We start from the raw sequence: 12260 nt of genomic DNA, 5'->3' as shown, positions 1-12260 counted from the left end.
CTCCTGTTGTGCCCCCCCCCCCGAGGTTCACGTGCGTAAACTGCATTAAAAGTCCCGATGGGAGAGGAAAAAAAATTCGGGAGCGGGAAGGCGGCAGCGGGAGGTGAAACACTGCGTTGTGTGTGCTGTGGGACACAAAAAAAAGGGGGTCGCATCCATCCGGGGGGACTGGCCCCCCCCTGTGCTCCGAAGGCAGCGGGGGGAGCCCCAGGCTCGGGGGATGTGGAGGGACCCGTGGCTGGATCTCGCCCGTGTTGGCTTTGGCCCCAAACGCGGCTGGGCCCAAGTTTTGGAGAATAAATCCTCTTTTTCTCTTCCCCCGGCTTTTCCAGCTGGATGCTGCCGGCCCCGCTCCCCGGCTGAACTCCTTATGCCTTTGTCCCGCAGCTGCGGGGGCTGCAGGGGGCTCCTTTCCCCCCATTCCCCCCCGTTCCCCCCCGTTCATTCCTCCCCGTTCTCCTCCGGTCGCTTCCCTTCCCGGCTGGGAAACGATGGACTTTTGGTTAATGCACAACCCTAGTGCAAAACAAGCTTTTGCACGGGGATTTCACGGGTTGTTCAGTCTGGGGAAGAGGAGACTGAGGGGAGACCTTCTCACTCTCTACAACCACCTGAAAGGAGGGTGCAGAGAGGTGGGGGTCGGTCTCTGCTCCCAAGTTACAGATGACAGGACAAGGGGTAATGGGTTCAAGTTGCACCAGGGGAGGTTTAGACTGGACATTAGGAAACAATTCTTCACAGAGAGAGTGGTCGGGCATTGGAAGAGGCTGCCCAGGGGGGGGGGTGAGTCCCCATCCCTGGCTGTGTTTAAGAACCGTTTAGATGTGGGGTTGGGGGATATGGTGTAGGGGAGAGCTTTAGAGTAGGGTGGATGGTTGGACTCGATGATCCCGAGGGTCTCTTCCAGCCTAGATAATTCTGTGATTCTGTGATTCTGACTTGCCCCCCAGCCTGGGGGAGGAGGAGCGCCGTGCACAGGCTGCTGTGAGATGAGTGGGGGTTATTTTAAGTTTGGAAATGGGTTAAATGGCTCCGAAAAAAAAAGAAAATGGCCTGGCAGTTTTTCCACATTCCCAGCCACTGGCCGTGCAGGAGCGGTGGAGGTAGAGCATGGGCCGAGTTCCCAGTTGTACTGGTGTCCTGGGCAGGAGTGGGGGGACCCGGCAAGGTTTCTGGGTGTGTGGGGGCATCTGTGGGTGCCCGATGTGGTGTGGGAGGGGTGTCACCTCCATCCCAAACCAGCTCTTCACCCACCCAGCTCCTCTCAGGAGCACGGACACGGGGTGGGGGCACCCGAGCAGAGCTGGACCAAATCTGCCTCCTTTAGACCCCCCTTTGGCAGCGTGCAAAGCTGGGGGTGGCAGAGGGGTCCCCAGGACACCCTGCATTGCCATCTGCCCAGGCTCCAGGGGTGACAATTCACAGGGAGGGAATAGCCCTGCCCTGGCTCAGAGGGCAGCTTCCCGGTTGCGCGTCTTGAGCTTCGAATTCCAACTCTCATCTCTCTTTTTTTTCTTTCTTTTCTTGCTGTTTCTTTGGTGAGCGATGAATGGACAGGGTCCGGTTTGTCTTCGGGGCTCGTTTGGCCTCATGACGTGTCGGTGCCGAGTTATTATCGTTTGGGCAGCGTCCAGGGGCTCTGTCACGCACCGCCCAGCCTGGGAATTTTTTTAATTTTTTTTGCTCAGCTCCTTTTCCGATGCTTTGCGAGTGAAACCGGCTCATTTTGGTACCGCCGAGGCTGGGAAATAAATGTCACGCACCGCCCAGCCTGGGAATTTTTTTAATTTTTTTTGCTCAGCTCCTTTTCCGATGCTTTACGAGTGAAACCGGCTCATTTTGGTGCCGCCGAGGCTGGGAAATAAACGGGGAGACCGAGGTGCCGGGGTGGTTTGGGCCAGGTCGGTGTGTCATGGGCAGGGCTGGGTTGGCATCGCCGTGCGTGGACCCATTTCCCAGCCCGAGACGGAGCCCGTTTCCTGGAATTTGTTTCTTGACATCTCTGGAGATGGGCCCGGTGCCATCGCAGCCTCCTCCTGCCCGGGGGGGGGACGGGCACGTTGCAAACCAAACCCTCGAAATAGCCACAGGTAGTTTGCAGAGGAGCCTCGGAGAGAAGGGGCAATTGTCTGCCTGTATGTGGGGTATAATTATTTTTTGGAGGAATTAACAGAAAACAGGAGAAAAACAGAAAGCCCTTGGGCTGATGGGATTATTTTTGTCCTTCCTTCCCTTCCCGGGGAGGAAGAGGAGGGGGAACAGGGACAGAAGAAGAGCTTTCCTTCTGGGAAGCCAACAGCTCTAAAGATGCTGGAGGCAAATCTGTCTCCAGGACATAAACCCCTTCCCTCGGGTTTGACTCCGCTCGCTCCCACCTCCCTTCTTCCCCTTCCCAGCAAGACATCTGCTGCGTGGGGCCACCACCACGTCCCCCCCTTTGTGTCCCCCATCCGTGTCCTGGCTCGACCACAGCTCTGTGGCTCTTTGCTTGGAGCCAGGCAGGGACGGGACACTCACACGCACTTTTTTTACTATTTTTTGTTTTTTTCCCTTTAATTCTTTCTGCCTGTTGCCAAGGACTTTGCCCCGAGGTGGAACAGGAGGCGGAAAGCTGTTGTGTGTGAGAAGCTCTTTCCTCTGCTCGCCCCAAATACCAGGGTCTGGCTGCCTGGGGGAGGGTGCTGCCGCCCCTCTCGGGGTCCTGAGCACCCATGGGTGCCCCGAAAAAGGGAGGCTGGGCAGGACTGGGTGCCACCATCACTCGGGTACCCATTACTGGGACCTTGTCCTGCCCTGGGAAGGGGATAGAAATAAAAGCAACCCCCTCCAAGGTCAAAATAAAAGGGTTTTTGCTTGTCTTAGCACTGATTGAAATGCCACTGGTGGCAGATTTGGATGGAGACATCCTCTAAGTGCAAAAGAGCCAAAAGAAAAAAAGCCCTCAAAGAAACAAAAATGTATTTTTTTTTTACCCCAGATAAAGACTTTTTTCACCAAAAAATTCATTTCTGTTTTCTTTCAAAGTTTCTCATCTGCTCATGAAAATGCTTGATTTTTTTTTTTCCTTCTCTTTGAACAACAACAACAGAACTAAAAAAAAAAAAAAAAAGAGGCAGATTTCTGGCTTTTTTCAAATGTTTCTGGTTTTGAGCAAAACAAAGCAGGCCCTTCGGGGCTGTGCCTCTTGCCACCCGGCGTCCCGCTCCCGCTCCAGCTCCTAATTGAATTTCCTTGGAAAGCGCCTGCTCGAGTGTTATTAGTTGCAGAAACCCCAGCTTTCCTCTGGGCCTTTTCTGTAGTTTTTCTGATTTTTTTTTTTTGCTCGGGCCGTGCCCAGTGCAGCCTCCCGTGGGACGGGCACCGGCAGCCCCCCTGGGGATGTGGGGTTTGGTGGGGGATGGAGCCACGTCGGTCCCTCCCGTGTCCCCCCCTCAATGGGCTTGGGTTGTACTGGTGGAAATGAGCTGTTGCGTAGCAGCAGGGATGGGGTAATTGGGGTCTTTTTTGCCTAAATCCCATTCTTTAGGCTCTGCTCACTTTCACCTGTTTCTGTTTGATCTTCAGCTGGGCTTCGGCAGCCTCCTTGGACTTGGTGCTTGATTTGGGGGGAGGTCCCCCCCTCGCTCCGGTGACATCCCTCTGTCTTTCCCCCGCCGCGTCCCCGCTCTGCGATGGGGTGGATCAAGCGGTGGCTTCAGGAATCGCTTTCACCCCAGTCCCATCCTCTTTTGGGGGGCTCCCCCTGGGTGCTCAGGAGGCTCCCGGTGCCGGTTCCTCTCCCCGGTGCGGGCGGCCGTGCCCGGGGCAGGGTGATGCTCGCCCGGTTTGGCCGCTTTGGGTGCCAGGGCTCGGGGCTGCCGGCACGGCGCCTTCCCCGGCAGCGGCTGCACCTTCCTGGGGCGAGGAACCGGGTCTCCTGGCTGGCTCCAGCAGCAATTTACTCACTCCACCCCAATGGCTTCATCGTTGGCCGGCCTCGCCGCCTTCCTTCAGCGAGCAGGCATGTCGCTGCCCCGCGAGCCCGTGCCCTGATCTTTGCAGAAGAGCTTGTTTTTGCCTCTTCCGAAGCTGCTGTGGGGTCTGTGCTTAGAGGAAATGCCAACCTCCCCCACCTGGAGTGCTGTGGCCAGCTCTGGAGTCCTCAAAGTAGGAAGGACATGGATCTGTTGGAACGGGGTCCAGCAGAGGCCACAAAGATGCTCAGAGGGCTGGAGCCCCTCTGCTGTGGGACAGGCTGAGAGACTTGGGGGGGGTTCAGCCTGGAGAAGAGAAGGCTCCAGGGAGACCTTAGAGCCCCTTCCAATATCTGAAGGGGCTCCAGGAGAGCTGGGGAGGGACTCTTTGTCAGGGGGTGCAGTGACAGGACAAGGGGTAAGGGTTTTAAATTGGAAGAGGGGAGATTTAGATTAGAGACCAGGAAGAAATTCTTTGGTGTGAGGGTGGTGAGGCACTGGAACAGATTGCCCAAAGAAGCTGTGGCTGCCCCATCCCTGGAGGGGTTCAAGGCCAGGTTGGAGGGGGCTTGGAGCAACCTGGGCTGGTGGAAGGTGTCTCTGCCCAGGGCAGGGGGTTGGGACTCCATGATCTTTAAGGTCCCTTCCAACACGAACCATTCTATGATGCTACGATTCATGCCTGCAGGAAGCTGAGCATCAGGACTGCAAAGTTTTGGGCTCCATCACCGTGGGATGTTGTGTTGGGCAAATCCCTTTTGTGTGCCTCAGTTTCCCCTTTGGGGCCGAGCAGCAACGAGGCTCCATTTCGCGACGGCTTAGAGCTGCAGCTGCGCTGATGTAAAATACATAGAGATGGGGTAATGTGTGATGGGCACTGGCTTAAAACCGTGGGCTGGGTAGATCTCAGGATGAAAGGTGCTGCATAAGTGCAAATTATTATTCTTGTTAATAATGATGTCCACCAGCTCACATTTATCTGCTCTTCAATTAACTTTTTTTAAGGACTCTTAGCAGGTTAGAAAGACACAAATTTTCCCTGGCAGAACCTGTGCTGGTTTGACCCCGTAAGGTTACGCAATTACTGTACCGGCATGGTCCTTAATTAGACTCTCCATAATTTTCCCCAGCACAGCCGTGTGGCTCCTTGCTCTGTAATTCCCAGAATCTCCTTGGATCTGATAGGCATCGCGTTAGCTGCTTTCCAGGCTTCAAGGATAATTGCTTGTCCTTAAGGACACCCGGGATGTGGCAGGATCTCCTCCTGCATCCTTCTTTCATGTCCTTCTGGCCAGCACAGGGGTTTGTCCTGCATTGGGGACCACCGAGCTGGCATGATGCTCCTCAAAGTCAATGAAAGTTGACTCAACGTCTTTGCCCCTTTGTTTTTCCCCGTCGTTTCTCTCCATTCCTTGGCCTCACAGCGCGTTTGGGATGTTAGATGTTGCTCTTCAGTTTAGGCAGAGCCCAGGCCTGATGCTGGGAGATGGGTTGGGGCAGAAACCTGGTCCTGCCGGGTCTGGTTTGTGTTCTGGGGCAAGTCGTGTTGTCCTGTGTCTCTGGTTTAAGCTTAGAGATTGCTTCTTTCCTTGTACCTGCAGTCCCAAATACTGACTTTATATATCTGTATGTTAAATATATTCTTGCTGTGCAAGGAATAGGAGATTGCTTCTTTCCTTGTACCTGCAGTCCCAAATACTGACTTTATATATCTATATGTTAAATATATTCTTACCGTGCAAGGAATTCACCATTTCCTCATGGTTCCTCACCATTGGTTCCTCACCATTGCTGCAGTGACAGAGGTGTTGCTTCTTGATGTGATTTTTATTTCTTGTTTTCCCTGAAACCCCTTCTTTGAGGGTCATCCCCCCAACCCAGTGTCCTTGTTCTCGGGTAGGAGCCGTTCTTCCCCAGGGGCTGATTTGTGCCTCCTTTGCAGCAGCCAGTTGGGTGAACGAGGACCTTTGAGCCATGGGATTTGTAGGGACACCTTGGCATGGGGTCTGCCCCAAACCTGGAGTCGGGGTTTTGTCGCCGGAGGAGCTTTTAGCCGAGGTCGAATGCCGAACGCGGACAGACTGGATGAAGGCTGGTCCTGGCCTGTCTGGCCAGCCCGAAATTCTTCTCTTCCTACCCACCCAATGGCTATAAATAACAAATAATAACAACTCCCAGGCTGGCGAGCTATTTGGGGTTTTGTGGGTTTTTTTGCTTTGTTTTGCTTTTTTGCATTTAGGAAGTAACTTTTCATAGAAACCAATATTTTTTTGACCGGATTCCTCATTGTCCCAGAACTGAACTGTTTATCCAAAACAATGCCCAGGTGAGCGGAGAGACACTGGGACAAGTGCTTTCCGGGAGGGAGACAAAGCCGTGCTGGATGCGTCCCGGGAGGGCTGAGGAGCTCTGGGCATTTCTCTTCCTTCCCCTCTCACCCTCCTTTCCCTTTCCCTGAACATCACAGAATCTGAAAATGCTTCAGTGCATTAATTTCAGACTGAATGTAAATAAGCCATTTGGATTTTTCCCAGTTGAGCAAACTTTCAAACCAGAATTTTGCTTTCCTCTCCTCCAGCCTGGCTCATGGGATTGGAAGGATTTGCTTCAGTGCTGTCTCTTCTGCACTTGAAACCACTTAATCAAGCTCTAAAATATCCCTTGACTGGGTCAGGCAGGCACCTGATTGGGCCAGGCAGCACGTACGGGAAAACCAAGAGAGATTAGACGCTCATTTTATCTGCATAAAACAGATTAGAAAGCTCCCAAACTAAATATTGCTGCAAGGTAGCGTGTTGTTCATGGCACACGCCTTGCTAGACTGTCTCTGTTTGTGTCTCCATCCAACATTGTCTCGTCCCTGACCAGCCGTTCCAGAGGGATTAAAGGGAGAGAGAAAGAGGGACAAGGAGATTCCTGAGCACCTCCACCTTGGCAGGTGGCGACCCACGGCATTGGATTTGGATGCTCTTCAGGTCCAGATTAGCTCAGATGTGGATCCAGGCGTGTCAAGACCCTTTTCCTTCCCTTTTGCAATGGGTTGGCACCCCCTAACCCAAAGGTGCTGCCTGCTGACAAGGTGGGATTTGCTCCTGAGCTCCCTGGTCCAAGCCCCTCTTTAGCTGCTGGGTGTTGGAGATGTTTTTCCCTCCCGGGCTGCCCCTTGGCTGCTCTGATGGGCACACGCCATAGCAGTGAGGTGGCCATCCATCTCCTGCCACCAGATTCCTTCCTCTTCAGCAATGGGATAGAAGAGGGGCAGATAAATCAGAACAGTGAGACAGATCATCCATTGCGTGAAGCTACAGCTGAGGAAAGCTGAGCAGGAGGCACAGGACAACCTGGGTGGGTTTGACCCCAAAGCCTGGCTCCAGCTTTAGCATCTTCCCACATCCTCCAGGGCTTCCCAGCTGGGGGTCTGGGCACCACAACGGGCTGCAGAGAAGGAAACCCACAGGTCCCTGTGAGCCGTGAGGTGCTGTGGCTGAGCTGCCTGTGGTGTGGCTCGTGTTTGTGCTGCTGGAGAAGCCCTGCCCCGTCCCAGCTCGACGTGCCCGAGCTGTGAACACGCTGCTCTTCCCTTTTGTTTGTCCAGCTTTTCGGGGATGGGTCAGCTCAGTCCTGCAAACTCATCAGGAACTGAGTGTGCCTCCCAACCGAAGTGCAAATACTTTTTCCCCTAATCAGGACAACAGCTGGTGGTTGCCCCAGAAGCTTTGGTGATGCAAAGTGGGTCTTTCCCATGGCTGGAGAGACATTTTGTACCTTTGACTTGGCAGGAGTATTACAAAATACATGGTTAAAGCCCGTGAAACCTTACAGCTTCTTTATATCTTTCCTCTCCTCCCTGTTTTTTTCTCAAATCTTGCTGTGCTTGGTGGACTTTGGAGCTCAGTGATGTCTTGGGGCTTTTACGAGTTGATTTGGACTTTGTAAATGAAGAGAACAGTCAGAAAACTTGACCTGTGTGCATCTCCTGGGCTTGGCAACCAGGAGGCAAAGAAAGTAGCCCCGTGCCTATCGGCTTTCTAATCTGTCGTACCTTACGGCAGCGCTGTGATTTATTGAAGCCTGCCTTATTATTTTTAAATGCGTTATTATCTCTGTTCTCATACACGAAACACGTGAGCCGCTCTCCCCATGCCACGTTATCTTCGTTTCTCCCTTATATTTGACAAAAGGTGGTGCAGAATGGGGGAGCAGAGACCTGGAATATCATCCCAGGGTGTTTCTCTGCCGTGTGATGAGCATTTGCCCTGGCCAGGAAGGGGCTGGGGGTGCAGCTGCTGTGGGGGTGCAGGCAGGGAAGGGGATGGATGTCCCATCCACAGGGCTCACTCTCCTTAGGGCTTCGTCTGTGTTTTGCCTGGGCTTGTGGTAGCTTTTAAACCCGGCAGATTTAGGTCAAGCCTGGTCTTGTTCTGGCAGCAGCGGGGTGATGGCAAGGGAGGGAAGGAGCTGGTCCCTGCCCTGGTGGCAGCGGGGACAGGGGAAGTGGCCAGACCCAGCAGGGAGCTGTGGGGCAGGAGCCTTGTTTGGGGCAGGGTTTGTGCTGAGCCCACGCGTATCCGGCTGCCCCCAGGGCCAGGCTGTGACCGTGATGGCACACACAGCCCTTCTCCATCTCGCTCTGGGGACACACTGTGCACTTGGGGGTCAGCACCATCCGTACACTCCCCATGGACGTGCAGCACCGGGGCAGCGAGGCTCTGTAGGGCAAGGAAGAACCAATTTACCCAAGTTTCTCGCCTGCCTATTTTTGTCTCTCTTCTGGCCAGCTCGTTCCAGTGGGAGTTAATTTAATTGCCATCTTCCTCTCTGCATCGCTTGTGGTTGTGTGTGAGACCTCTTGTTGTGCAGGGTAATTAGATGGGTGAAGTGGGCATGGGGAGCAAGAACCGTGTCTCGACAGTCAGCGGAGCCACCCGCTCGCCGTCCCCACGGCCCCAGTGCTGTTGGTTTCTCACAGAGCTCGGGGTCTGAACAGACCCTCCTTGTCCTCAGCCCCTGGGGAATGGGCAGGAGATGTGACGGGGGCAGCCCTGGCAGAGGCAGGGATTGGGGGGAGCTCTCCCCAGGCACAGAAGGAGCTGCAGTCCCCTCTCCTGTTGCAGCACTTCATTTTCCAGCTCTTTTTCCTGGTATAAATCACTCGCTGCCGAAGGGAGCGGTGTCCACAGGGGTGAGAGCAGAGCGGGGGATCTGGCCACCATGGAGCTGCTCTGGGCAACCCCAAAGTCTTGGCTGTTGATTTTGAAGGCCTGAGCACACTCTGGAATCTCACAGCAGAACCCAGAGCATCTCGCCTGTGGCTCAAGCCCCTTCTTGGGGACCACCCAGGAGCTGCATGGTCCGTGCTCTGCTCCGGCCACCTCTGACTCAGGGCTTCGTCCAGATCTCCCCAGCCATCAGGGTGTTCATGTCTGGCTTTAACAGGCTTTAGATGACTAAATGCCTCAGGTCTGACTCAGGCCTGTCCAGGTTGGGACATGACGAGGATGTGGATGCAGCAACATGTGGTTATTATTCACCCATACACCACACCTATGCACAATCACCTGTAGGTAGATGACAGCCTGTCCTCTTCTCCTCTCTCTTTTGCCCTGGGCTTTCACAGAGGCATGGGAATGAGTTTTCTCCTTTCTGGGGCTCACATACTTGGGATTTGAAGCCAGCGTTGCTGTGCACAATTCAGTTGGAACTGCTGAATTGCCTTTGGTTGAGGCCCAAAATCACCCTGCCAGCAGGAGCATCCTGCAGGGGAGCAGAGAACTATGAGCAGGGCTTCGCATCGGGATGAGCTTTCCTTCCCAACAAACCCCTTGCTGCAGGAGCTCCGGTACCCCGGGCTGGATCAGCATCCTCAGGAGGGTGGAGAGGATGGTCCTGTGGGGAAACTGAGGCAGGGGGATGAGCACGTGGGGAGCAGCGGAGCTGGGAGCTGAGCCAGCATCACCCCGGGCTGGTTGCAGTGTGCAGTGTGTCCATGCTCCCATGCTCTTGCCAACCCTGGAGTGTGGATGTGATCCCCCCACCTCCCTTGTAGGGCCTCTTGTTATAGTCCCTATAATTATATGTGTGAGGTCTGCCCGCCTTCCTCCCCGGCTCCTGCTTGTAGGACTTCTTGTTATATTGAGTATAATGAAGTGTCCGAGGTCTCTCTCCCCCCCACCCGCCCTTGCCTGCCTGCGTGTAGGACCTCTTGTTATAGCCAGGGAAATTATGGGTCTTTGGTCTCCCTCCCTTCGCCCAAGCTATAATTTAGTTTTATATAAAGTGCGGTCCAGCCCCTGTTGTGCAAGCGGCTGCTATTCCGGGTGCTGGGGAGGGGGCTGGAGCGGTGAGGAGGGGACTGGCAGTGGGTGGGGGAGGGTAACATCGCACTGAGCACCCCACAGCCCCCCACGGGCACCCCCATGTTGGGGGGCAGCCGTCCCCCAGCCCGCAGTGCTGGCTCTGCAGGAGGTGGTTGTGCCTTCTCCTCGCTGGTTTCTGCTCAGGGGTGTGTGATGTTGGGGTTTAACCCCAATGGGGAATAACACAGCCCTAATTTTGAGTTTTCCTTGCCCCACCGAGGGGGTCCCGCAGGGGCTGCTCCTGTCCCCGAGCAAGCAGGAACCCGAGGGGAGGTGGCAGCCAGCTCCGGCAGGGAAGACAGTGGCCCTTTCATGGGAAGGGGGGGATGAAAAATCCAGCTTGAACCGCTGAGTGTAACCAGATCCCCGGGCTTTTTAGAGAAGGAATGTGGGACCTCGGGAAGGTTTTTTGGGAGGGTGCTGCCGAACTGCTGGCTTCGCAGCGGGGTGAGCGGCTGCGGTGTGATGCAGCCCCAGTGCCCACCCCCAGCAGCCCAAAAATCCCTCCAGCTCTTCCCCAACTGTGTACTCTGGCCTGCAGAAGTCACAGGGTGGGGGCTGGATCTGGCTCTTGCCCCAAATCAGAGTCCCAAAGCGCTGCCCGGTGCCGTTCACAGCAGCTGGGGATGTTGTGGGGGCTGCTGGGGGTTTGGGTGAAGGGGGGGCTCTGCCCACAGCTCGGAGCACCCCGGGGTGCTCAGCTCCTGCCCCATTTCTCTTGCAGAGGCGGGTGAGACCTCGTGCCCTTCGCCGAGGCAGACACCAGCGGCCCCCCCGGCAGAGCCCCGGCCGGCCCCTCGCCCCGCGGCACCGAAGAAGGAGAAACCCCTGGAAGATGATGAGTCCCAAAAAGTCGTGACGAAGAGCCCTCGTCCTGAGCTCACAGGTGCTCCCGAAGCTGTGACATGTGAGTTTTTTTCCCTCTCATGGCATCACATCCAGCTCTGGACACCCCCGGGTGCCCGTGCTTTGGGCTGCTGCCATCTCATCAGTAACAGGGCTCATTAGAAAGGCGGGTGGCCATGGTGGGAAGCTGTCTCCTCATCTCTCTGCCCTTCCTGACATCAAAGCAAAAGGCTTTAACTGAGTGTGAGTCATGGGGAGCTGGGGAAAGTGAAGGGTGGCATCCAAGCATCGCGGTGATGCCCCTCGCTGCCCTCGTCCTTGGGAATGGCTGAGGCAGAGGGGAAGGAGGGTCAGCATCTGGAGAAGCTCTTGGTTGTGTTGGGGTCCTGCTGGGATGCTGTGGTGGGAAGAGGGACCAGCCCTGGGGGAAGGAGCCGGCTACTGGGATGGAGCATCCCCCAAAGCCACAGGGGGAGAGAGGAGACCCCCCCGGCAGAAGGGGCTCCGTGGTGACGGGGAGTGAAGCAGCGTTTGGTGGAGCAAAGGGAGATGCCTCCCGCTGGGACGGCTCTTGCCTTGGCGTATCCAGGACAAGGGTGAGGCTGGTGCAGAGCCCGAAGGAGCAGGGGCCGGGATGGGATGGGATGGGCTGTCTGCTCTCACCAGCTGGTTTTGCCGGAGGCAGCGGCGAAGCCAAGCAGCACCTCCCCGTTCCTGCTGCTGCAGACCTGCCAGTGTGTGTGTGTGTGTGTGTCCCCCTCCGTGAGAAATACCGGGGTGGGGAAGGAGCAGAGGTGGGGGGGTCGGGGTGCCCTTGCTCCATTTTCCCATTGCAGGGGTGGGAGGGATGAGCTGGCAGACGTGGGAGACCGGGGGGGCCAGGCTCTCCTGGAATCACGCCCTCCATCCTTTCCCTGGCCCCCAGCCTGGATCCCAGGGTTTTGCTCCCGGGCTGCCCCTGAGCAGGCAGCCATCCCCCTTTCTCTTGGATGCGAGCGCGCGGTTCTCCCTTCCAAGGGGTGTAAAGTGGATGGATGCTTCCCAACGGGGGGAGGGAGGGTGGGAACGAGGCTGCAAACTCCAAAGAGCGGGCAGGGGAGGGGTA

At 55.8% G+C, this 12260-nt stretch overlaps 1 protein-coding gene across 1 annotated transcript in view; it reads left to right on the top strand.

Moving 5' to 3' along the window:
- Positions 1 to 6016: 6016 nt before the first annotated feature.
- The window catches only part of MDFI (MyoD family inhibitor), a 10140-nt gene continuing 3896 nt past the window's right edge, over positions 6017 to 12260 (top strand). The window contains exons 1-2 of the mRNA XM_014953604.1: positions 6017 to 6044; positions 11034 to 11216. Of these exons, the coding sequence (XP_014809090.1) occupies positions 6017 to 6044; positions 11034 to 11216 (211 nt within the window). The remainder of the gene's footprint in view (positions 6045 to 11033; positions 11217 to 12260) is intronic.

The sequence above is a fragment of the Calidris pugnax genome, unplaced genomic scaffold (assembly GCF_001431845.1).
Source record: "Calidris pugnax isolate Ruff unplaced genomic scaffold, ASM143184v1 scaffold245, whole genome shotgun sequence".
Lineage (NCBI taxonomy): Eukaryota > Metazoa > Chordata > Aves > Charadriiformes > Scolopacidae > Calidris > Calidris pugnax.
Note: the sequence above shows the minus strand (reverse complement) of the source record. Positions and strands in the feature narration are given on the sequence as shown.